A 24356-nucleotide genomic window follows, 5' to 3' on the forward strand; every position below is an offset into this window, starting at 1 on the left:
ACTTAGAACATTCTAAAAGGTGGCCAACAATCTTTATGAGTTAATTTCCTAGGAAACTTTCTGCGAGTGACATATTTATGTTGCCAAGAAATACAGGTGGTACCCAAGTGCAGTGCCAGTCAGAACAATGTTCAAGGAAGACGTGGATTTGATATCAAGACACAACAGCTAAAAATGTGAGGTAACAGCCAATTTGTTGCTTTAAACAGCACATTTGAATGTTCATCACTCATTTTGCCATTTGAAGAAAATAAAGGTAAAACCACATATGAACTTCGCTGAAATGGGTATCGAGCACTGGAACAGGCTGCCCAGGGAACCACCCCTGGAGGTAATTAAAAGATGTGTTGACATGCCACTTAGGGAAATGGTTTAGTGGTGGGCTACATTTATGGTTGGACTCAGCCTTAATCTTTTCCAACCTAAATGATTCTATGATTCTATGATGACTGAAAGAGACATACTCCGTAGAACTGTGAGAAAAACAGACACAAACATAAACCAGACGCAAACATCTTATGAACAAATTAAAAAAGACATGCAGGGCATATAAGAAAAACTGCAAACTGAGCTGCCACATTAATAAACCTTCATCTTTTTTAGGAAATGACTGCTCCACACAGATAAAACTCTTGCTAAAAACAAGGTTTCCCCCACCCGCCTTCACTCTGTGATTTCCCATGTGTTTGAGGATACATTGACCAGGAGAGTTTTTCACATCCTCTCCAGGGGCTGAGGTGGTGTTCATCTTCTCTGCACTGGGAAATTGAGTCATCAGCTGTGTCTGGAAATCTTCTCTCCTCTCATACTCCTTCCCACGATAGATGAATACTTTATTCTGCAAGGAATAAACAGCTGATTTCTTGGGCTGTATGATGCTGAGGCAGAAGTTATAAATGCATGTTCATCAGTACAAAGACAGCGGTGTCTCCAAATTTTGTAATGAGTGTTACTGGTTTTGGAATATTTATTAGCTATAAAGCAAGACACCATTTTGACCAGGTGCAGGAACGCAGCACTGAATCTCCAGAAACCCTGCTTTGGAATGAATGAAGATAAAGTGGCACCACCACTGAGGATGCTCCTGTACAGCAGAATAAAATCAGAATGGAAGGTAACAAAAGTACTGAAATTCCTTTTCTTCTTGTTTGTCAAGTAAAAGGATTTGCTTTCAAATACATTCTGGATTCAGGTTTCACAGCTTTCCTCTGCCTGCTCCTTCTCCTTGGTATGATGAAATGTCCTCATTCACAATACAGTAACCCCCAATGTGCTCATTTGTGGTTCAGTTTGCCACACTTAACAGGATACTTCTATAATTACCAGAAACAAAAGGTGCATGTTTCCTTTGGTGTAATATTAGCATATCATTTCACTATTTTCCTAATGTTTTCAAGGCAACATTGGCCTTTAAAAGTGGCAGAAAGAGGTCTTTCATTGCTTTTCAAGTATAAGGAAAGCTACCACATTAATTGTAGTATGTAGGAAAGATTATATTTTTCTACAAGAAAACATAAAATATTCAGGTTAGTTTTATGCTCTGAAGACATGCACTACAGTGGTTAAAATAAAGCAATGAACTTTTAAAAAATAAGTAAAAGACAGTTGTGCATCAATTCCTGCATTTGGCAGGTTTCTTGAAGAAACAGACCCTTTGGATTCTTAATTTCTCCCATGCTAGTAAAAAATGGAGAAAAGTAAAGAAAACAGAGTAGATTCAGTGTATAGAGGTCTGTTTAATGAAAACAGTTCAAACTTATCATAATTGTCTTAAGATATTAACTAGCTGTTACCGTTGAGGAAAAAAACTTAGAGTAAGACAAGACAGTTGGTATGAACATGTCAGCTCAATGCATATTAGAGATCAAAAAAGCAATCTGAAATTCAGTCATTATGAGGAAAACAAAGAACAAACATCAGCATTGCACTGAACAAATTCATAGTATATCCACATTTCAAGTACTATGTGCACTTGTCCTACCATCTCATGAACTAGGAAATGGGCAGCAAGGGAACTGGGATGTTAAAAGGTACGGAATGGTTGCTGTGGAAGCAATGTTTGGACAAACCAAGACTTTAAGGAACAATACATCATGAATGGTACAAGGAAGGTGATTAAAGAACAACTGTTCAGTCTCTTTGTAAGAACTAGTGTAGAGAAATGATCAGATGACAAAAAAGGGCAACAGTACATCTCTAACACACACAGTTGTATACTGTGAGGCCACAGTATATTCTGGAGAGCATCAGTTCAGAAAGCAACTGACAAATTCATCCAGCCCAAACCATTCTATGGTTCTATGAAATTCACAATAGAACAATCCATGAAGGGCTAGAAAACAAAACTGTCAACTCCAACCCAGGAACCTGTTTATCAGGTAAGCAGGGAATATCTACCAGGTCAGTATCACTACACACCTGCTCTATATTGCACTCTTCCCTACCATACTTATCCACTATTTCCTACTGTTAAACATACAATATTTGGCTATGGAGCGCATTGGTCTGAAAAATATGCTGTTTCCATATTCATAAAGTATTTCAATTGTAGCTGAGAGGCAATAAAAATCAGAAACTCTTGTCAGTTCATTATAAGGTCCACTAAAAATATCAACCTCATGTGAAACAGAATTTTGGTTCTAATTTGAACACAAGTTAATTAATGACATTCTACTAGTTATCAATAACCTGTGTGGGGACTCATCTGAGAAATACGTACCAATAGAGCTACCCATACCAAATTACATCATATTGATGCACCTAATATTTCTTCTAGTTTCCACCATCAAACTAAGGAAAGAATTGACTTAAACACATCTGAAAACATTTCATGCATATTCTTACAAGTAATAATTCACATTTTGATGACAGTCCTGCATCCAAGCAAAACTAATTTCACGGCAAATATCCCCAGAAACTCACTTGCATTAAAGTACACTCATATTTTTAGAAGCATATGAAAATAGATGAAAAAAGTAAGAATTTAAACATATTTACCCTTAGAAATGTGGGGAATCCTTGGCCATAATAACCAACAGCAAAATAGTCTGGTTTAGGTCTCAGAATTTTCATGATGTTTTCATAGAATTTTGCTTGTTGAATCTGAAAGCAAAACCAACTGCAATTATTTCTCTTCAGGGTTTGTCCCCCCATTTATTTTTAAACTTCTTCAGCAGTACTACAGCTATCAGTGGATATGCAAGAGCTATCCATTACTGGTTCATAAGCTATACCGATAATCATTGTGCACATGACACTGCTGTGGTACAATTAAATATTGTTTACATTGATATGCAAATATAATACATAGTTAAATAAATGTTTGTGGCTTCAACTTTAATTGTTTGACCTCTGAATCAGTCTAACCCTTAATTTACTAGCATGGAAAGGAAAAAAGCAAACACCAAAATTGTACTTGACACTCTACACTTTAAACACTCAATTGATAACATTACTGAAATAATACATTTGGAAAAACTCCCTTCCTCAAATGTTTTCTGAGGTATGGATCAACTCAAACTTTCACCCTAGTGCTACACTAAAGACATGCCATGTAAAGGGCTTAGAATAACGTCTTCTGTAAAATACTAAGTGTAATTTAGCTTTACTGTTTTTATTTGCTTTGTTATGAGACATGCAACACTGCAACTTAAATGAAATTGCCAAAAATATTTTCTTTATCTTTTAGTTTATGATAAAAGCAGAATTTATTGCGAGGAAAAGAAGCTGTCTTTATACACAACACTGTTAAGGAACATAAGGTTTTGATACTTAAGGTTTCTTTCTGGAAGAATCAGGGATATCTATTGAATGAGCCCTAAATGTTTGTTAAAGATCATGCAAGTGTGGAATCTTGGGGGTAGGAAAAAAAGAAAGTATGTGGGTTGGGGATTTTTTCTAATTAATTCAATTATAATGAAAACGAATAATTGAATATTTAGTCTTCCTTCTAGCCTTTGGACCTAGTTCTAATTCCTTGTGCCATATTACTTCCCCAGTCCCTGATAAGGACAGAATTCTTTAGGCTTGTCGAGATTCGAGTTCCTAAAATTGAAAGAAAAATTTCAAGGAAAAAAATACATCCAGGTGCTTTTTCTACCCCAAAGCAGTAAAAAGGCCTCAAAACCCTGTTATATTTCTTTTATACATGGTATTTAAATTGCACTGAGAATGTTTCTTTCATCTATACAAGTTTCAAAATATCTCAGATGTCCACAACCTTAACAGTTCGTTATCAATCTCTACCACTGGATTGCTACAAGAAAACAGCAACCCTGACAAATGAATTAAAATCAACTGTAGACAATTTCATAAGCAGCTTTATCATTTGATAGCTCAAAAGTAGTAATTTCTGCAACTGAAGTAATTTGAAGACCTGCAGGTCTTCAAATCTTACCAGGTTTTGACTTAGAAGTTCATAGTCGAAAACTTCCTTTTCATATTGCTCTGCAAGTTCTTTGCATAAAGATATGGCTTCTTCCCACATCTGCAATGCAATCACATATTCAAAAAGTAAATCCAGTACCAACAAACAAGTTTTTAATGTGTCACTTTTTAACTACAGTTTTATTGATTATGCTCTCTTTAAATTGCAGTCATTTATTAACAGCACATTTAGAATGGAAGACTCAAGGCAATCATAAACTTCAGGAAAGCAGATTAATGTAAAAAATAAAAGTGTTTTATGGTTCATTATAGGAAGGAATAAGTAAACCTACTTTATTCTTATAGTAAGATAATAAAAAATCACCTGACCTTTCAGATACATAAAAAAGAAGGGTAAACCATGAAGGTGCAAGTATCCAGAATACACCCCAAGCATCGGAGCTGTGTAGGAGGAGATTGACACCTGCCTGTCCTTAAAACCAACACAAGCATACATAACCATAGGTAACCTTGCATATGACAGCTCTCCTAGTCAGCTAAAAACGTACAAGATTTAAATTGCCACTTGCTCAGAGCAGCAGCTTGTTTCTTTCCACACAACTTAATTACAGAGCTGCATAGGAAAGATTAGGACATTTTTTCTCATCTGCTATAGGCACTTAAAGTGTGCAGCACAGAAGTGGTCTTAAAACAGAGAGAAATTCCCTCTCTTGAGGGTATTTCTCAAATTCTGTCAGTCTTCTCTTCTATTCAGAATAAAGAAGACAAAAGGGGTTTTTGAGGCATAATTCCCTACCAGTGGCCACATGCATTATGACCATTTTTACATGGTGCCATGTACCCTCGGCTGGATAGTTCTGAACCCCAGAGCTTTGTCCAGCTGCCTGCGAACTCTCTCTGATGGATCTGAGGGGAACCTGAATGCTAAGTAGGTCAGAAATCAGGAGGATTTTATTTTTCTGAAACAGTGGGTAGGGACTCCTACATTGTAATTCTTTCACATGCCAACAACAAAACCTCTTCTCAGTTGAAGGTGAAGCAAATACTTTCTACCCTCTGAATTATAGCACAGACTTTCATGGGGGAGTTATGCCTTTATTTTGCAAAAAGCAGTAATTAATTGCCTTCCCTGTTCATACTTCTGGCTACAGCTGAACGAGACATAATGACTTAAAGGCATTACTGGGTCATAAGGCTAATTATCCAGCACTGCAGAATTTTCCCCTGCTTTCTAGTCCCTTGCTTTATTTCCAAAAATCTGAGCTCTACTGTCATTTTATTAGGATTTTTTTTTTAAAAAAAAAGCTGAACAAAATGCAGATACTGAGCATCAGACTAACACATTTTAAGTTTGGGATGCAATTCTCAGACTTCTGTGAATGAAATATGTCCATTTTGGACTGTCTGGATTTTTGGGAGATAATGACTGAATGGTTTGGAATGCAGTCTGTGTAGTCCATATTCTTTTCCTAGTAAAGGAAAGTACATTCAACATTTTATATTATTTTATTACTGCCTCACAGAGAAGCTTGTGACCACTATAAACATTAGCCATCTTTCGTTGTGAATACGGTTATTTAAAGAGTATATTCATATAGAACTGATATATGCTGTGAATAAGCATTCAGGACACAATTTTTACTTGACCCACATTTCAAAGAGGATTTCCTACACACACACTTTATACAGAGCACATTCATTAAATAACTGCCATACAAAGCAACACAGTAAAAAAAGAGATTTGGCAGGGGGAAGAACTCTACAGACCTACCTTTCCTTTGTCAAAGTAGTCTATAATCTTCTCATACAAATTCTCTTTCAAGTGTCGATAGGTCTGTGAACACTGGAACTCTGTTGACATGACTTGGGGTGCACACTGTTCATCTGACCACTGAGAATAAAAACAAGTTAAAAAACAAAATTATTTTAGAGTTCAACATTTCACACGCACATCCCCTCCTCCCCCAAGGCCCGGTCCCTTGGGAACTTCGAGGTGGTTTTTTTCCTGTCTTTTTTACCCTTTCACAAAGAAACTGGGTAAGGCACTGGGAATGTTTTCATTACCTCTTCAAACAAGTGCTGTATTTCATGTGATAACCAGGACTACATATAACATTTTAAAAAGCTGTGCTCCTTCCTGCCCACCACCCAAAAAATTTTAGATAAAAATCTATGTGAGAAAATGAGTTAATTTTATTTCAGTGGTGTCAGCTTGACTGATATGGTTTTGACTTTTTTTTAAATATTGGCATATATTATCAACTTTGTCTATACCATATACCTATACCAATACATACAATATACCTCATATTTTTGTATGATCAGAAAAGTTAAGTTTAAGAAAAATAGCACTGTGAAAAACCAAATTTGTATGGTTCTGCACTAAAACAAATTCCACAAGAAATCTCAAGTTTTTGCTGAAGAATATTTAGACTTTGAATTTTCCTTTGAAATGGAAATGCATCTTACTGACCATTTCTATCAATAATGTAAGTTACAATGAGAATAAGTGTTAATTGTAGCAAAAAATAACTACCAGCTACAAAAGAAAGCGAACATAACTTGGCAGAATGATTCATATTATTTAAAGTAGAAAGTCAGATCTTTCCCTATGGTAGCTGGGAAAAATTGTATTTCATTTTCATCATGGTTATGTTTGGTTTAGTAAAAAATTAGCACAGTGAAAACGACCTGGAAGTTAAATGGCTTCAGAATTTGCACATAATGTTCTCACTATAAAGTAAAACTATTTTTGCTACCAATTTGGAAGCAATTTAGTTTTATAAATATGTAGCTTTTAATTACCTATTAAGAACACCACTTCAATAATTAATGTTAATTTTGTATGAACCACAGCAGTATTTTTAACTAGAAACTTGAATATCCCTATGGAAGATAACTAATATGCAGTAAATCAGAGATTAAGACAATCACTTTTTACTTTATAAATTTGAAAATTGCACAAGATGATTTATGTATTGAATTTAGAAAATCTAACCTTCAAGAGCCACGTATGGAGTAGAAGGGTATATGCTGCTTCTGTGTAATTCTCACAATCTAAATGAAGATCTCGCAATTTATACAAATATCTGTTAGAGGAGAGAACAGGAATTACACTAGATATTGACATGATGGGAATACTGTGTCAAAAAAGTTCTAGTTAAACTCTGCAATGGAAACTTCATGGATTTCACTCAGTCACTACCCGAAGAGTCTTCAAGGACACTCTGGGAGGGGTTAAAGCTCTGTGCATTTGTTCAGACGTTTCTGTGCTCTCTTTGTATGCTGAAACGTTGTGCTCAAAAGGAAGAGAAAGAGGTGACCTTCCGCGAACTGCTGTTAGCTCCCCCTCCAGGAGGAAGAGGAAGCCTAAGTCAGAGCTCTGAGTCACTATCTCTAGACTGTTGGTAAATACAGCTGCCTTTCTCTGTAGCACTTCTCAATTGCATGTACACACTTGCGTAGATAGATGCACACGCAACAGGTAACGCAAGGTAAAGGAGAACACGGACAATACCATCCCAGAGAGACGATGCAAGGGCAGAGGAGTTGTTGGAAATTATGCGTTGCCAGTGTTCTCCTTGATCCCGAGGGCAGCACTGCTGCTACCAGCACAACCATTTACCATCATGTGACTCAAGTCACATCTTTTGCAGCAGCCAAAAAGAAGCAGCGCATCCCATTTTTTTACACACAACAGGAGTTTTGACACGGGAACTCGGACACCTTGCTGTAGCAGTACAAGGTTTTACCATTCCCAGTTGTCAACCCAACTGAAAACGTGTCCCCCTCAGCAATGCCCACCGAGGAAGCATTGTTTCTCCCTGGTTACTCCAGCTCATAGCTCCAGTTTTAGCTCTGACCCACCTTCAGTGCTTATTTTAGCTGAGATTCTGGCCTTTGTCCTGCACTGGCTGAGGCACAGGTGGTTCTGCAGATTTTGCAGAATGAGAGGAGAGGCAGGAAATAGTGAACTTTTGAACAGCAAGACTTGCTGCAGCTCATACGCAAAACTCTTGGAGACAATAAGAGGCCATGTCACATCTGAAAGAATTTGCCAGAGTAGCTATAGCTCTTACAGAAAAATGCTTTACTAGTAATTCTGCATTGCACATAGTGTTGCATATTCAAAGAGACTTGGCAGGCTGAACAGTTCTACAAAACTTGAAAGTTTTTTTTCTGCCATTCTAAATGCATGATACACCCCTCCATCAAACCTCAAATCAATCTGAATTTTCTTTATTTCGAACAATAGACAATAAACATTGAATTATTTGATCAACTAAAAGTTGGTTCTTGGGGAAAAAAATGCTGCTGCTGAATATATATGATAGATTCCAAATCACTGAATGCTAAGTAAACAATCGAGTAAGAATATAAATGAGGCCAGGGTTACAACAGACATCAAAGTACAATAAAACAAGAATTTATAACAATATTATTGCCCTCTCCAAAACAGATCCAACAGAACAACTGCCATACCTGATATACATCTCTTCACGGTTAATGTCCTTGTAGAAATTCTAGGGACACAAACATTTAAAAGTTATCTCCCAATGTCTTTTATCAAAACACAAAATAAAAATATATATGCTGAGGTTTTGCTTTTCTTTCTATTTGGGCAGCCTAATAAATGCATTATTTACAGACTTTCTTCACTGTAAACCTAGCACTACTACTACAATTAATATTTTAATTAGTTATTAGTATGTGATATTATTATACATATCTATATACGCTTCTTCTGGTTCACTGATGAGATCATTAGTGAAAGTTTTCCTGCCTTAGAAGAGGAAAATACAGTTATCCAAATGCATTAACATTATAAATACATGCTCTGGTTACACTTGATGGCCAGGAAATCAGCTGGTATTTATTGAAGTTGATCTGTAATACTGTTGTGCAATACCTCTAAAAGGGCTAATTCCAGGAATAAAGCTCATTTTTTTCATCATAACACTTCTGTAGGTATACAAGTTCCTAAGGCTGTGCAGAATGTATGACAAGAATTGTGTCCTGAAGACTTGCAGGAATTGATACCACATTGTCCAGCAATTCTATGATTACTGAGGAACAGAGAGAATGTGAGCACAATGAATATTAACCATGTTCTTTTTCCAGCCTTTAAAGTTGATAAAGGTTCCTCTTCAGCTTAGAGGAATTTCCTGGTGGAGGAATTTCTGTATGTGATATCCTCATTACAAAATAGGAATAAAAAAAACCCCAACAAGGTGGCCTACAACCAGATCAGAGACTCAGATCTTCTTGGCACCTTACTGCCAGTGTAGCTTGCAGGTTTCTATCCCAGATTCAAAGAAAATAATTGTTGAGTTGCTAAAGCAGCAAGTGGCTTAGTTCCTCATGCAAAACTTGCCTCTGGCAAAAGCCTGCTGTTATGTTTAGCCTATCAAAAGGTCAAGGTGCATGAGCAGTAGACTTCCTTACTTATCCACGAAATCGAAGTGGATAAAACATACAAACAAAACCAAAGAACTGAGTGGACATTGCTTTCTTGATTATGCATGCAAATAAATATGAAAATCTCATACAAAAATATCATATGAATTATGTCCATGCAAATAAATACGAAAATCTCATGCCTCAGAGTTTAAATCAGTATTGAGCACTGTCCCCAGGAGGATTTGTCTTCATTGTTAGTAAATGGATTCTAAAGCTCTTCCCTTTTCTCACACAAGAATTACAAAAGAGAACATACCAGTAAGTTCACAGTGCAGCTCATGCGATTGTCCTTGCTTTCGTCATTCATCACCGTTCGGTAATCTAGCAGCTTCTCCAGGAGGCCTTTAACTAGGCTGACAAAACTTTCAACCAATTTAGAAATGCCAGGATACTGACACGCACACTCTGTAAGGCTGCAAACACACAAGAAGGTTTTTACAATACTGTGAAAACTAGTGCCCCATTAGATGAAAAATTGTTTGGACCTGAAGGCAAATACTGAATTAGAGCTAAAGCAACTGCAAAATGCTCTGAAAATTCCCTTTGTGGGTTGGTAATTTAGATATGCAGAAGACAGATGGGATATAAATCAGAGTAAAAAAATGAAAACTTGACTTTTCCTGTTTGAAAATGTCTTCAAATTCAAGGGTATACCTACAATTTCAGAAAGGAGAAACCCGTGTCAGTGATGCAACTAACTCAAGTCCCTGGAATGCCACACTGTTGCAATGAACATCACACCTCCCTTTCCTCTGTAACTGTGCAACATAAAATGCATGCAACAATTATTTTCTTGTCTTTGTACAGTTACATGTGAGTAGAAAGTTCGAACTAGCATAAACTAGAATTTTAGGTCAAAATTTAGGTCAAAAGATACATTCACTAACAAGATCTCAACATTTGCTCTTAAGAAATAGGCAAATCCAAACAATAAACTTGCTGCAGATTAAAAAAAGCAGGTAGCCCTCTTTTCATAAAAATACAGGAAAATAAGTTTTATACATCATCATCGGATTCCAATTTACATTAACAAGGTATTAGTGTATGCTGTTTCTATAAAGTGCTGAAGTGATTTAGGAGTAGGTATTTCACATTACTATCATAGCCCTGGTTTCAAAGCTTAGCAGTTTAAACATTATCAAATGATTACCAGCACCTCATTAAGGATTATTTTCTTTCTTTGCTTAAGAGTTTGTTTCCTCTGCTTAGCATTCTGGTTTTCCATTGGGATTCTCTCTGACAAACTGCATTTTTTATATATATACATACGTATATACTCACATATATTGATATTTTCACATATATATATCCACATGTATTCTTATATATATTCACATGTCTATATATATTCATATATAGGCTTATATATGTCCACATATATATGTGTAGGTGCATATATTAGGTCTGGCTGAGTTAGCTCCCCCACAGCAGCCCTCACAGTGCTGTGCTTTGCCTTGGTAGCCAGGAAGGTGTTGGTCCCCCCCGTGTGTTGGCTACTGCTGAGCAGTGCTCCACAGCACCAAGGCTGTCTTCAAACCCCTGTCACCCCCAAAGGCCAGTAGGCTGGGGGTAGACCAGATCTTGGGAAGGGACACAGCCAGGACAGCTGACCCAAACCGTCCAAAGGGATATTCCATACCATATGACATTTGCTCAGAAATAAAAGCTAAGAGAAGGGAGGATGACGAGGGGGATGCATTATTACATTTGTCCCAGAGCAACTGTGACACATAACAAAGCCCTGCTTCCCGGGAAGTGCCTGCACGTCATCTGCTGATGGAAAACAGAGATATTTTTTTTTCTTTGCTTCCACACACTGATTTTGCTTTTTCAAACTGCCTTTACCTTGACCCATGAGTTCTTTTCCGTCTTATTTTCATCCTCCCCCCTCTCCATCCTACCAAAGATGGGGAGCAATAGAGTAGCTAGGTGAGCACCTGGTATCCAAAGTCAACCCACCACAATGCACAAAGTAATTACACGTAGATTTGGCATATCCTATTAATAACATATCAAAGTCACCATGTATTCTCACAGGAAAATAGTAAAAACAAATGAGCAATTGCAAAATTATCCCTGAAACTATGCTGTGTGCTTAAGCTGAGCAGTTTCAATGATATATCATTCTTAATTTGTGACCTCTTAGTGTTTCATTAACAGCACTCAATTTATATGCAAATACATTTAATAATTTATTATTAATCTTTAAGTACACTATTTTAAAACTTTCATTAAAAAGTATTAAGTTTTAATTAATTTTTCAATTAATTGCAAAAGTAATTTTTCACTCCTCAGAATTATTTAAGCTTTCTTCAGAAAATACATATTCAGATTAACTTCAACTGCAAAGAAATCCTCAAAGCTTTGGCCTCAAATGGGACTTCAGCACAGTACCCAGTCTCAAAGTTCTAACTCAAAGTAAAAACAGCTTCTAATGTTTGTTCCTTTGATTGCACAGCTCCAACAGAGTTATTTTGCCAAGACAGAGGGAGTGTGTACATGCATGTCTAAAAGATTATTTACATTGTACAAGATGTGACAGGCAGAGGCTAACAGATAAAAAGAGAATAATTTAATTGCTGTTTGACTAGGCTGAAACAATAATTGAAATATTTAAATAAATTATTGAAATGTGGCTTATGACATCAAATATGGCAAATGAAATGATAAATACTAAAGGGTCTGAAGAGCTGACAACTGACAGGAAAGGCTGTAGCACATTATATTTGTGGAAGAGAAAGTAAGAAAGCCTCAGAACCATACAGGAGACTGGAATACTATACAGGAAAATAAGTTATTTTACCTATGTAAGTATCAGAAAGAGGATAAGATGCTAACAAAGGGAATTACAGTCAACTTTTAAATGATATTATGAATTTTTGCCATAGGTTCAACTTGGATTGACAACAAACAAGGCAGAACTATGAACATTACTTGAGTGTGAAATGAGCATGAGTCACCAAGACATCACGGTTCTTTCCAAAGCAACTAGAAAAACACTGACGTAAAACACAAGCTATTGCTAGATTTCACCCAGGATACAGTACATAACTCCAGTCACTAACAAAAGACGAACTGGAATACACACAGAGGAGAAATACAAAACAAACAGGAGAGAGGAATACCTGTCTCGAGAAGGAAGATTTTAAAAGTTGTCTTGCTCAGCTTTATACAATAAAAACTTCATATATACATAAAACTTCAGAAGATTCCACCCCCTAGGAGGGAGCAAGAAACTTCTGAATTTTTAAACAGAGCTTGAAAAAAATAGAAGCTTTAAAATAAAAAATATTTTCAATGAAGCTCAAGAAAAAGCTGCATAACATGGGACACTGCAATTATGGGGAACCGGAAAGCTTCCAAGTGCTTTTTTCTGTTGTTGCGTGTATTAGTAATTGAAACACGCCAGAAATCATTTTCTGAGCTTGAGGACAAGCGGCATAGCACAACTTGTATTCATATAGCTTGCTCCTCCTCCAGTTCCCAAAACGGGGTAGCCTTGTCTATTCTGCCTATTGAGAACAGCCTCTCATCTGTTCCACGTTATCGCAGTTTTTCCTTAGTGGGAAACTAAGGAAATTCATCATCCATTCATCAGCACAGGGCACAGCCCTGCACGGCACGTGCTAACGTTGAGGACTATGGACAAACACAAGGCAGTGCTTATACTTCTGCTGAACCTATTTAGTTCAGTCCCAGCAGCCAAGCAGTGCGGGTAAGTGCTGGTTGCAGAGAAGAGCACAAACACATGACAGACACTGACTGCTGCTAACTATCTGGGTACAGGTGGGAATTGGAATTCCGAAGGAGCGCAGTTAGTCACAGAAAATGAGTTAATGAACATATGACCAAATGAATTAATCTGGAGACCAATTTAACTGGGTATCTATCCAGTTGGAAAAAGGAGTTGAGGACAGAGGCTTGAAATCCCTGCTTTGAAAGGTGTGAAGGTAGGAAGGTTAAAACCTAACCAACCAACCAACAGGGTCCTACCCACAGACAGGTCACCAGCCTCTGCTTCAACTGCCCCTCTACAGGTACCGTTAAACATCTTCAAGGATGGAACAAAAAAAATTATCTGGAGATGATACGAAGTGACATCTTTAGAAATACAGAAACCTTGAAGTCTTGTAGAATGTATCAAGGGAAAAAAAAACGGGTATTTAAAGAAAGAAAAGTAACTTGGAAAGGCAGAAAGATAAAAGGCTATGGTAGTACATTTGATGGGACTACTTAACTGGACTGCCAAAAGATGGGGTTTAACTGGACAGGTACCAGTTCTCTAGAAAAGTATGTGAATGGAACAGTAAACTGCAAACAAGACCAGCAAGCAATGTTACACAGCTCAGAAAAGGTAAACTTCAAAGAGTCTCATATGCAAGATCTGAAGGAAGATTTTCTCTTTGCAATGATATAGTTCGAATACTGTTCCCATCTTCAAGACAATGTAGTCTTTTAATATAGATGTAGACATTGTAGAAATGTCTAGAAATGTCTAGAAAACATTCCATATGATCAACTGAAACACTGGGGTTCAAAGAGAACACTGAAGGAAACCTGACAGCAGCTTTCAAACTTGTTAAAAGCTGCTGAAAAAAAAACAAAAAACAAACCAACAACCCAAAAAACCCCAAACATCAAATTATTCTTTATGTCCCCTGTAGGTAAAACAAGAAATAATTGGCTTAAATTGAGGCAAGGAAGATTTATATGGATATTTTGGGGAAAAAAAACACAGAACAAATGTTAAAAAAAACTCAGAAAAAAACAACTTACTAGCAGCAAGGAAAGTTTAGCACTGCAATAAATGTCCATTGTGTCAGCTGAATGCCCAGTGTGAAAGATGATGAACTGTACCGACAGTTCAGGCAGGCATCAGTGTTTAGGCTCTGCAGCAGTGGGCTCAAGAAAACTATGTATTTGCAGGTCTGGTTTTGGTCGTACCAAGAGCTAATCTGAACATCTCTGGGTCACCTCTTTGCTGTCCTAAGGCTTGAAGCCAAACAGTAAACAATCCAATTTGAAAAATGTCTTTATTGCTCCTAGTTTACATAGTCATTGCATGTTAGGAAGTAAACGAGACATTTTTAAAACTTCATCTGTCCTTGCCAGTGCATCAATTTCAAATAGATTTATAGTGCTTGAAAAGTGTCAGTACTTGCACTTTTATCAAGCCTGCCTCTCTGTATTTTACCTGCCTCCTCACAGAACAGACACTAAAGAAACAATTAATATTTTAATTACATTTGATGAAAATAATATTTCTTTTAAATTTTACTATTTAATTAGAACATAACCACATAATATTCACATAAGAATTAAATAACAATATGTAAAAGTTAAGTAATTCAGTATTTTTTACAAAATTATTTCTTCACTGAAATTAAACTTTTTTCCGTTGTGGCATACGCAAAGATTTCATGCTTCACATGGTAAGGGATGTGACTTTGCAAAGATTTCCACCCCCTACACAAAAATACAACACAGACAAGGTAGCAGGCTTTGAGAAAGTAAAAATGTACCCATTCAATGTCACAAAGACTATCGATTTTGTCAGGTAGCCAAAGTGCTATAGAATTTTTATACTTAATAACCATTAGGTTATCAATGCCTGAGTCAGTGTATGCTGAGCGATGTACTTTCTCCCTGTTCCAGTCTAAGGCACAAAGCTAGGACCAGGTTCACAGAGGGAGGTGCAAGGATTCCACCAATGCCCCAAACCTCACACGCAGCCTGCCATGAGGGAAGACATAGCCATTAAGTCCAAGATTAAAACTGAATGTGGGCGGCCAAGAAGAGAAGGAGATGTTATAGGCTTTGGGACTGTTAGAAATACAGAAATAGAGATGTTTTAATTAAACCATAGCACCCTGCAATATTCTTAATCCAGGATAGTAATTTTATGTAAATTCAGAGAATAATCTCAAAGTTCAATCTAGACTAGAAAAGCAAATAAGACATCTTAAAAACCTCCTTCTTAGCAGTGTGAAGTAAAACCAAGAAAGGTTATATAAAGAAAAATGGGAAAGACTAAAAAGTGGGGTGAATTTTTAATTATCATTGCTTGAAAGTTATCCAAGCAGGAATTTCTTGGATAGAGAAATGTAGGTTAGGTATAATTCCTTCATAATTTAGCTGCAGCACAAAATACTCAAAAGCAACCAGGAAAATTATTTCAATGAGCAAAACTACAATTCAGACCAGGTTCACTGAAACAGTAGGTTATTTCCAGTCCCTTCATTAAAATAAGCTGCTGAGATTCTGTTTGATTTTTAAGTGAGATTACCAACATGAGAAGTGGAAACAGTAAGATAAAAACACATCCTGAAGGCCTTTGTTATTCCAACACAGTACTTACATGGATTCAAACAGCTGCATGTAGTGTTCATCACCTCGTCCTCCTTCAACCTCATGGTCCAACTTCAAAATTATTTCATTTTCAAACTAATAAAGAAAGAAAAATCAAAACATGGAGCAGGTATCCAAATGTCAAACATATTTCAATACAGCATCAAAATAATATCTCTGTATAGTTATATCACATATTCCCCAGGGTTAAACACTTGAATAACGCACATCCAACTATCTGTAGACAGCTGTTTCTTAGTACAAACTGATAAAATATCCTGAGGAATTAGGCTTAGAGTTATTTTATTTAATAAAAACAATTAAATATCATGGGTTTTCATAGAGCATCTCTAATTTGAAATGCAGGATTTCAGAGTAAATAGAACCACCTTCACCCAGATAAAATAGGATCAATCCTACGGTATGCAATACCTCACTTAATTGCTATTTGTTAGGCTGATCTAGACCCTAATTAGAAAACAGTGGCGTATAAACAAAGACAACAAGCTATTTTTGTAGTTAAGCACAATTCTTTCCCCTCTACTGCACTATTTCTTCAATTTTACTTTACAGTTATGACACCAGTTCATTTGGAGCCATCAGCAGCCTTATTTCTCTACTTGTAAGGTCAAAAAGTACCTTTTTCCCTGCCGGAACTGAAAAAGAACCTATACAGCCTGTGTATATACAAAGAGAGAAAAAATTAAATACTGTTAATATTTCTCCACTGATCACACCTTGTTAGCTATTATTGATCAGCCATGTCTTAAAACTCCAAGGCTTCTAGGTCTCCTTGTATCCCAAACTTGGCTTGCAGAGAAACACTACATCCCAGTTCGCAGCGTCACCCTTGACAACTGGGCTAGGTCATTCCTGTAATGAATTTCTTGAATCTGGGTATCTGAAGATGTTATCTATATTATTTACTTGCTGCTTTTGTTACACCCTGTATCACTCTCTCATGTACGCTTCAGGTAGTTTTACATAATTGGGCAAGGGAACAATATTTACAATATTCAGAAGAAGATAAAGCCAATTTTCAAAGTTTGTCACACAGGTAAGGAAAAAGTTATCTGGGAAAATGACAATAACCTGAAAAATTGTCATTACAAATACACATACAAATTTTCAGTGGCAATAGTTTGACATCTTTAAAGTGTAATAAACTCCCACATCATCTCTGGAGAATTTCTCAGTAATATACCATTAATATACCATAGTAATATACCATTAGCTCTTAAAGAAATTGAAGTACATCCTGGATTATATTTTAACCAAGCACACTTTGCAGGACCATACCTTAATTATATAAATGTTACGGTATTACTTCAATATAAACGTACAACTGGAATTTGTCATTCCAAAGCCTTTGCAATGCATTATGTATGGGAAACTGCTTTATGATCTTGAAAGGGTTAATCCATTCCAACACGTTCAGTTTAGAGTTTGTAATTAGTTTACCTTGTCTTTACCATATATTATGCAGACTGCATTCAGATCTAGGAAATTAAAACTGTAGAAACTGTAATACACATATATAGGTTCTTTGGGGTTGATCCCACACACACACTTCCCAAGAAGCTTCAAGCATTATCATTTCCATGTTTGAAATATATTCTCAAATAGTTGTTATTTATGTATCATAAACATAACAGAAATACAAAAGATTGTGTGTGTGTGTTTGTTTTTCCCAATATAAAATGAAAATATCAATGGAAAATTAGGGGAAAAAGATCCTAGTAACTAAAGTCAGTTGGAAATTTTTGGGAGATGGTTCCAAGGAAAAAGGAAAATATATCCCCGTTAATATTGTCCAGTGTAGACCCAGGCATTTTGAACCAAATTACTGGGTGTACTCATTGTTGCCCTTCCGAAACAACAACAAAAAGAAGTGTTCAAAAAATATAGTGTTTTAAAATAATCTATCTGATATATCTATTGTCAATCTTGGAAACCAGAACAATAACTAAAATTAATGTAATTAAAATATTGCATGGTAAAAAATAATTTAATTCAATAAGTTTAGCAGAAATAAATATTAAGATGCTGCAGGTTTTAAAAAGCTAAAAGAAAAAAAATCACTAAAAAACAGCCAGTCCATTAGCATATTTTTTCCCAAGCTTCAAATATTTTGTTGTGAAGAAGCAGGTATCTTTTTGCACCTGCAGTTTGGAAACTCAGCACAAATAAGTACAGCACCAATGGAAAACCCCTTCAAGGCAGAGCCATTATTTATTGGCTGGTTTCTAGCTCTAACTACAGTGGGAATACTTTTAATATTGTCTTGTTCTCTAAACCAGTTTGACTGTGTTCTGTGCTTAGCCTTTACTTTCATTGCTTCTAAGGCTCTTGCCTGATGATTTTCTTTGATATTTCATTCTTGGACATCTCATTTTGTTTTTTTATATGAAAACGTTAGAACTTATCAAAGCATTTCAAGATTCATTGGTTTGATTCATAGTCTGGGCTTTTAGCAATGCCAAAAGCCTGGACATACACTTTCACTAAGCTTCCATTTCATTTGGGTATGTCTTCTGAAAGGAAATGCAATACATGAATTTCAAAGTCTTAATGCAAAGTCATTCTTTGTTTGCATCCAACTAATTGCATCATGTTCAGATATCATCATATGAGAAAAGAATTTGGTATAGACTTGAAAAGAACAGTTACAGAATGACAAGCTTTTAATACCAACGCTTTTTTAAACTTTTCCAATGTGGCTGTCAATGTCATCTTTATGCAGTCACAAAGGACCTCAACCTCCTCACCCCAAGATTTCTACTAAAATCTTTGAGTATCATATGAACACATTACTCAAATAGGGCAAAAATTATATTCATATGTTTGCTACCCATTCACTGTAGAATTTCCCAGGTTTCATCTCACAGCAATGACTACTATTCCGTACTGAGACACAAGAACTAGCAGGATTACTCAACCAGTACTCAAAGACAGCAGGAAGCCGTGCATCCAGCCCTGGATCTACTGGGTCATCCAGATGCTGCAAACTGCTCTTTAGGCAGAATGCTGAAGTGGGCCATTAGTTCTTTCAAGGAGCTTTGAAACAGTGTCTTGAGTGGTCTAGCTTCTGCACTTATCGCACACAAAAGGAAAAAAATAGGTGCAGAAAATTAGGCAACACAGATACATTCCTCTCTTCTCTAGAAGGTGCAATTTCATCCACTTCCTATGTCTCAGACCAAATGAAAACAACAAAACCACAGCTGTAAATGTGTGAAACCAAAATTGTTTGTAGGATTATAATGCAGCACCAGGCAGCTATGCTTCAAATAGAAATATTGAAACACTTCACAAGGGGTCAATATGATACAGAAGAACTTGGATACAATTTGCGTAGACTCTGTACAATGGTGTAGAGAGGCGACTTCTCCAGCTCAGCACCAGGTATAGTGTATTTTAAGACGGCTGAGTAGGAAAGTAATGTTCATGAAAATGTGAATAGCACTGCTTTAAATAGACAGAATAGTTAAAATATTCTGCTGCCTGGATGAAGGGGAAAACTAAGGAAAATATGTTGCAATTATCAGCAAGATGCCTACATATAAAAGGTCATTGCTGAATATGAATTTGAAAACCTGTATAGTACACATATGAGGAACATTAACAGCAGTATAGGACTAACTCCAGCAGAACTGTGGGGCACGTAGTCGAGTATTTCAACAGAAGTTGGCAATAAATGGTGTATTGAATAGGCTCTACACTGCTCCTCAAAATACTTAATGAGTTCAGATCTCAGTCTCTATTTCAGAGAGATTACTTCTCATAACGTTCTCAGAGAAAACTATAAATTGTTCAGTAGAAACAACAATCCCATTTTCTGATTTCAGTAGAAGGAAAAGGCTATTTATTTATTAGTACTATTTCTAAATACTTTTTTTCCAGGAGTGTCAAATAACAGGGAACCTTATTTTTTCTTTAAAGGCCATAAAGAATTTTGGTTTGTTAGGAGTACCAATACTTTGTGATCCAGAACAATTCTGTGTCCTGTTACTTGCAGGTTTTGCTGCTCTATATAATAGCTTTTGTAATTAGAATACAAATTAAAGATTAGTATTCTAATTACAAAATTAAAGATCTGTATTCTAATTACAAACTTAGCCAGTGTAACAGTACATACTATACCAATGATAGAAAATAAAGAGTCACCACTGAAATATAGAGGAAACAGAAAAAAACAAACCGTTCTGGCTGGTCCAGGCTGAAAAAGAAGTTTAAAGGGCTCAGAATCAATTTCTACGTGTGTTAGCATATATATGTGTATTAGTAACATGGGAAACAGCAGTACACAGCAGTTTCAGGACAAGGCAATATTAAGCAAAAACATTCAGTCCGGTCATTTTCTAGAGCTGAAATCCGTGGACTTACTGCAGTAGGACAGAAATCTGTGAATATGGTGCAAGTCAGGCACCTGCAGAAAATCACCCACCTCTTGAAACCTTCCTAGTACTTATTCAGCAGGTAGGGAATTGATTAGTTCTCCGAGGCAATAATTTCACAGATGCTGGATCTGAACAACAAAACCTCTTCCTAAGCATCTTTCCTGCAGTTTCTCAACAAGCTGCATAAAAGCCAGTTGCTTAAACCAAAATAAAGCAGCTGGTAGAAATATAACAAAAAGTTTTGATGTGTCTGTACCAAAATTAAGCCCTGGAAAGAGTATTTCTCCTCTAACTTAAGCAGAGTGTGTCTAATTGTCATTGGCACCAATTTGGCTTTTAAGCCACTTGCTTATCTGTCTAATAGATCCAAGAAACCTCCACATCTCTGAACATTCTTCCATACCAAACCATAAAACGTCTCTGGTTTTTCTACATGGATCTGTCTGGAACACCAAACCATACAAACTTGGTTTCTGCTAATGGGATGACCTCACATCCTTCTAAAATCCTTATGCATAATAAAATTTCAAGAATGAAGGGTAAGAAATATGTTATGAAAAGAAATATGTAAGAAATAAAGAAATATTTAGAGCAATTATCAGTCACATGCCAGAGGAGCTTCCTAAGAACACCTGTATTCACTTATTTAGTAACCTTTTACAGTTGTTAGCTCAGAAAGATATGAGACTCCAATAGGTTCACTAAGAATAAACATCTAGCTTCTAACTCGAGCAATAACTAGGTAAACCCAAGAACAAACCATCAGTCAGCACTATTTTCTGACATAGTCCGACAACAACCAGAAAAGAAAGCAAATTAAACCTTTCCCAGATAACTTCAGCAACTGGTGGAACCAATGAGAGATACTAAACTGAAAATACCAAACACAATTACTTATTTGAATAAAAATATAAACACAGATGAAATAATATTTCCTAAGCCAAGTTAAATCACAACATAACTTGAATCCATGTTTGTTTAAATGATGTTTCCATTTCTTCTGCACAGAGCTAATTTATTATTATTATTATTATTATTATTATTATTTAGGTTTGCTTGTTTGGGGGGTTTTTTGAAGTCCTTCTAGCTTTTGGGCTCAGATTATCAGTTATAAGAAATAGTACTAGGCTGCTTGATGATGTGTCTTGCTTTGGGAAATCTTAATAAAATGCACAACCCTACCTACCTTTCAAGAAAAGATAGATTGTCTACAGTTGGAGGATGGGATGCTTTTAACATCATGTGTCCAACACATAGGCAATAAGCACCCCTTTATACCTGAAGGAGAATGGGATATATTTACAGGAATTTCTATCCAGAGCCACTGAACCTAATTTCAATAAATTGCCTTTCCAAGATTCCTAGCTCTTTGAGCTAATGACAGACGGAGCCTTGACAACTAAAATTACTAGATATTAATTATTTCCTCCCTACATCTTCAATTAAACTTAAAATTACAAGCTTATATAACATTAATTCTGTGTGAATGGAAGTTAAATGTGCAAATGAAAAGGAAGGATTGCAAAGAAAATGCCTTAGTATGCCACACACCTCTGTATAAATTCCATTCCATTAAATGTATACATATCTAGTCCATAGCTCTTGAGATAAGCAGCAGTGGAATTTTGTTTTCTCTGGGATTAGTTGATCTCCTAGAAATAGCTAAATAAAATTCAATTCCTACTGGATAAATTCAAATATCTTCATATCCTTATTGCACACATTGTATGCATAAAGCAGGAGACAACCTCTTGAGGTGACACCACGATAATGTGTGTGCACACCCAGGATGGAGCAGTGCCACACAGCAGCCTCAGCACAGTACCACATCAGGTTAACAAAATCAGCTTTTTAGGTAAAGTTTATTAAATCATGTGGGAGGTACCAGACAAGCTCTAGATCCAGTGCCAGTAGAGACTCAACTAATAAAGATGTCTCTGTGCTTTCCCCCCTTCTCTCATTAGAGAAGATTAGATTAGAAATAAATCATTTATTTTTAAAGTTCAGCAAAATTATGGTTTAATTGAATGTCACTCTAGGCTCCTGAGTGCCTAGGGCAGTCTTGAAATAACGTTATCATTCTCAAAATTTTATACTAAAGATTTAATACCCTTTATAACACTAAATGCCAACCTGTATATGAAAATTGTCCACTTGCAAAAAGCTGGAGTTTACATGTTTGTGTATCAAATAATTTTCTCTTCATATTAATTCTTTACCCTTTCTAATTAAGATGGTAATAATTTTAAGTCACAAAACTTAATGTGCCTTTCCTTTAAAATATCTATTTTTAAAAACAAAATTGCCAAACTTACAGGTGCAAGTTTAAGAAACACATGTTAATTACTTCATCCATAGGAAAGGGGAGAACAAACCCTACAAGTCTTGACTAGTAAATGATTGCAGTTGCTGAAGTTAAACATTAGAATCCAATGAGGCTCAGCTGTTCAGTTATGAAATAGTTTTGGTGCCATCTGATAAAAAATATTTTTTTTGCTCATGTTTAAGCTGCAATAATGAACATCTTTGCTTCCCAGCACTGAAAAAATATCACCTGAAACTTATCTATATTAGCATAATAAGTCATTTAAGGGTGACCTAAGTGTCTGGCCCCATCCAGGCTCCTAAGCTGTTGTTATTAGTCGGCCAGTATGACTGATGAGTTTTCAGGATTTTTGGTCTGTACAGATCGGTGCATCTCTCCCAAGAGATGAAGTATAAGCCAAGAGCAAAAAAACATTTTTAAGGCAGCAAATATAGGACTATTAGGACATAGAACAGATGCACAGAAGCAAAGTGATTTTTAATCTTGGCCTTGAACCAAAAGCTTTGCACTGGGGAACACAGACCAAAATGGAAATTCCATCTGCTCATTTGTTCCACACTTTGTCGACACAGAAATGCCCCACATGATTTCAAGTATTAAACATTGCTTGGTACATGAGCAAGATATTTATATTTACTTTCCTATGAAAGTCTAAAATTATGACTTTTTGTTTGCCAGTTACCGTGACACAGATTGTTCTGAATTAATTGTTTGTGTAACTACAAAGCCTGAATCTCCAATTTAAAATTTCCTCTGAAAGGCAGCATGCAAACATAGAATAAGGTGAGCCCATGCCCAAAGAGCTTGCAGAGAATGGAAAAGTCAGCTAGGAAAGAAGCTGGCAGATACTCAGTGCCCAGGTGGCCACAGCAAGCCAGATCACATTCCCAAATGTCCTGTCCCACCATCCCCCCACCATCAACAAAAAATATTTAATACTTGTAATTTTAAAACCCTTTTCAAAATGACTGTGGAAAATGTTTTAGGAATATCAGTTCTTCACAGTGGTGTTTTTTCCCACAATAAATATTGACAAAAGTTAGAGTTTCCTAAGAAATCTGGTAATACACAATAAAATTTTCATTGCTACATCTGTCAGATATGTATTAAAAATTGGAAGTTGTGGCTTATCAGTATCTATGTCACAAGGAAGGGATATAATGAAAAATTTAGATTAGAAAGGACCCCTAGAGGTCACTGAATTCTAACTCCTATTTAACCGAGGGCTGAATAATGTCATGTCCTGCTGCTCAGAATCTTTTCCAGTAAAATTTTGAAAGTTTTGATAAAGATCCTGCAAACTCTCAGAGCCCCTGCTCCAGCACTTTATTCTTGTCTTGATGAAAGTTTTACTTAAGTCCAAGTAAATCACTAAGGAGAGCCTACATTCGCTTGCAAAAGAACTATTCCTTTGTTCTTAATATTTTGGATTTTAC

General features: G+C 36.2%; 1 protein-coding gene across 3 annotated transcripts in view; it reads right to left on the reverse strand.

Moving 5' to 3' along the window:
* DOCK2 (dedicator of cytokinesis 2) overlaps window positions 1-24356 on the reverse strand; it is a 197750-nt gene that overhangs the window by 20861 nt on the left and 152533 nt on the right. For all 3 annotated transcript variants that reach the window (XM_005442667.4, XM_055717969.1, XM_055717970.1), the window contains exons 34-41: window positions 16205-16290; window positions 10103-10259; window positions 8869-8909; window positions 7385-7475; window positions 6158-6277; window positions 4397-4486; window positions 2998-3102; window positions 697-838 (exon numbers count right to left, since the gene is read on the reverse strand). In XM_005442667.4, the coding sequence (XP_005442724.2) occupies window positions 697-838; window positions 2998-3102; window positions 4397-4486; window positions 6158-6277; window positions 7385-7475; window positions 8869-8909; window positions 10103-10259; window positions 16205-16290 (832 nt within the window). The remainder of the gene's footprint in view (window positions 1-696; window positions 839-2997; window positions 3103-4396; window positions 4487-6157; window positions 6278-7384; window positions 7476-8868; window positions 8910-10102; window positions 10260-16204; window positions 16291-24356) is intronic.

This window comes from Falco cherrug, chromosome 8 (assembly GCF_023634085.1).
Source record: "Falco cherrug isolate bFalChe1 chromosome 8, bFalChe1.pri, whole genome shotgun sequence".
NCBI classification, from domain to species: domain Eukaryota; kingdom Metazoa; phylum Chordata; class Aves; order Falconiformes; family Falconidae; genus Falco; species Falco cherrug.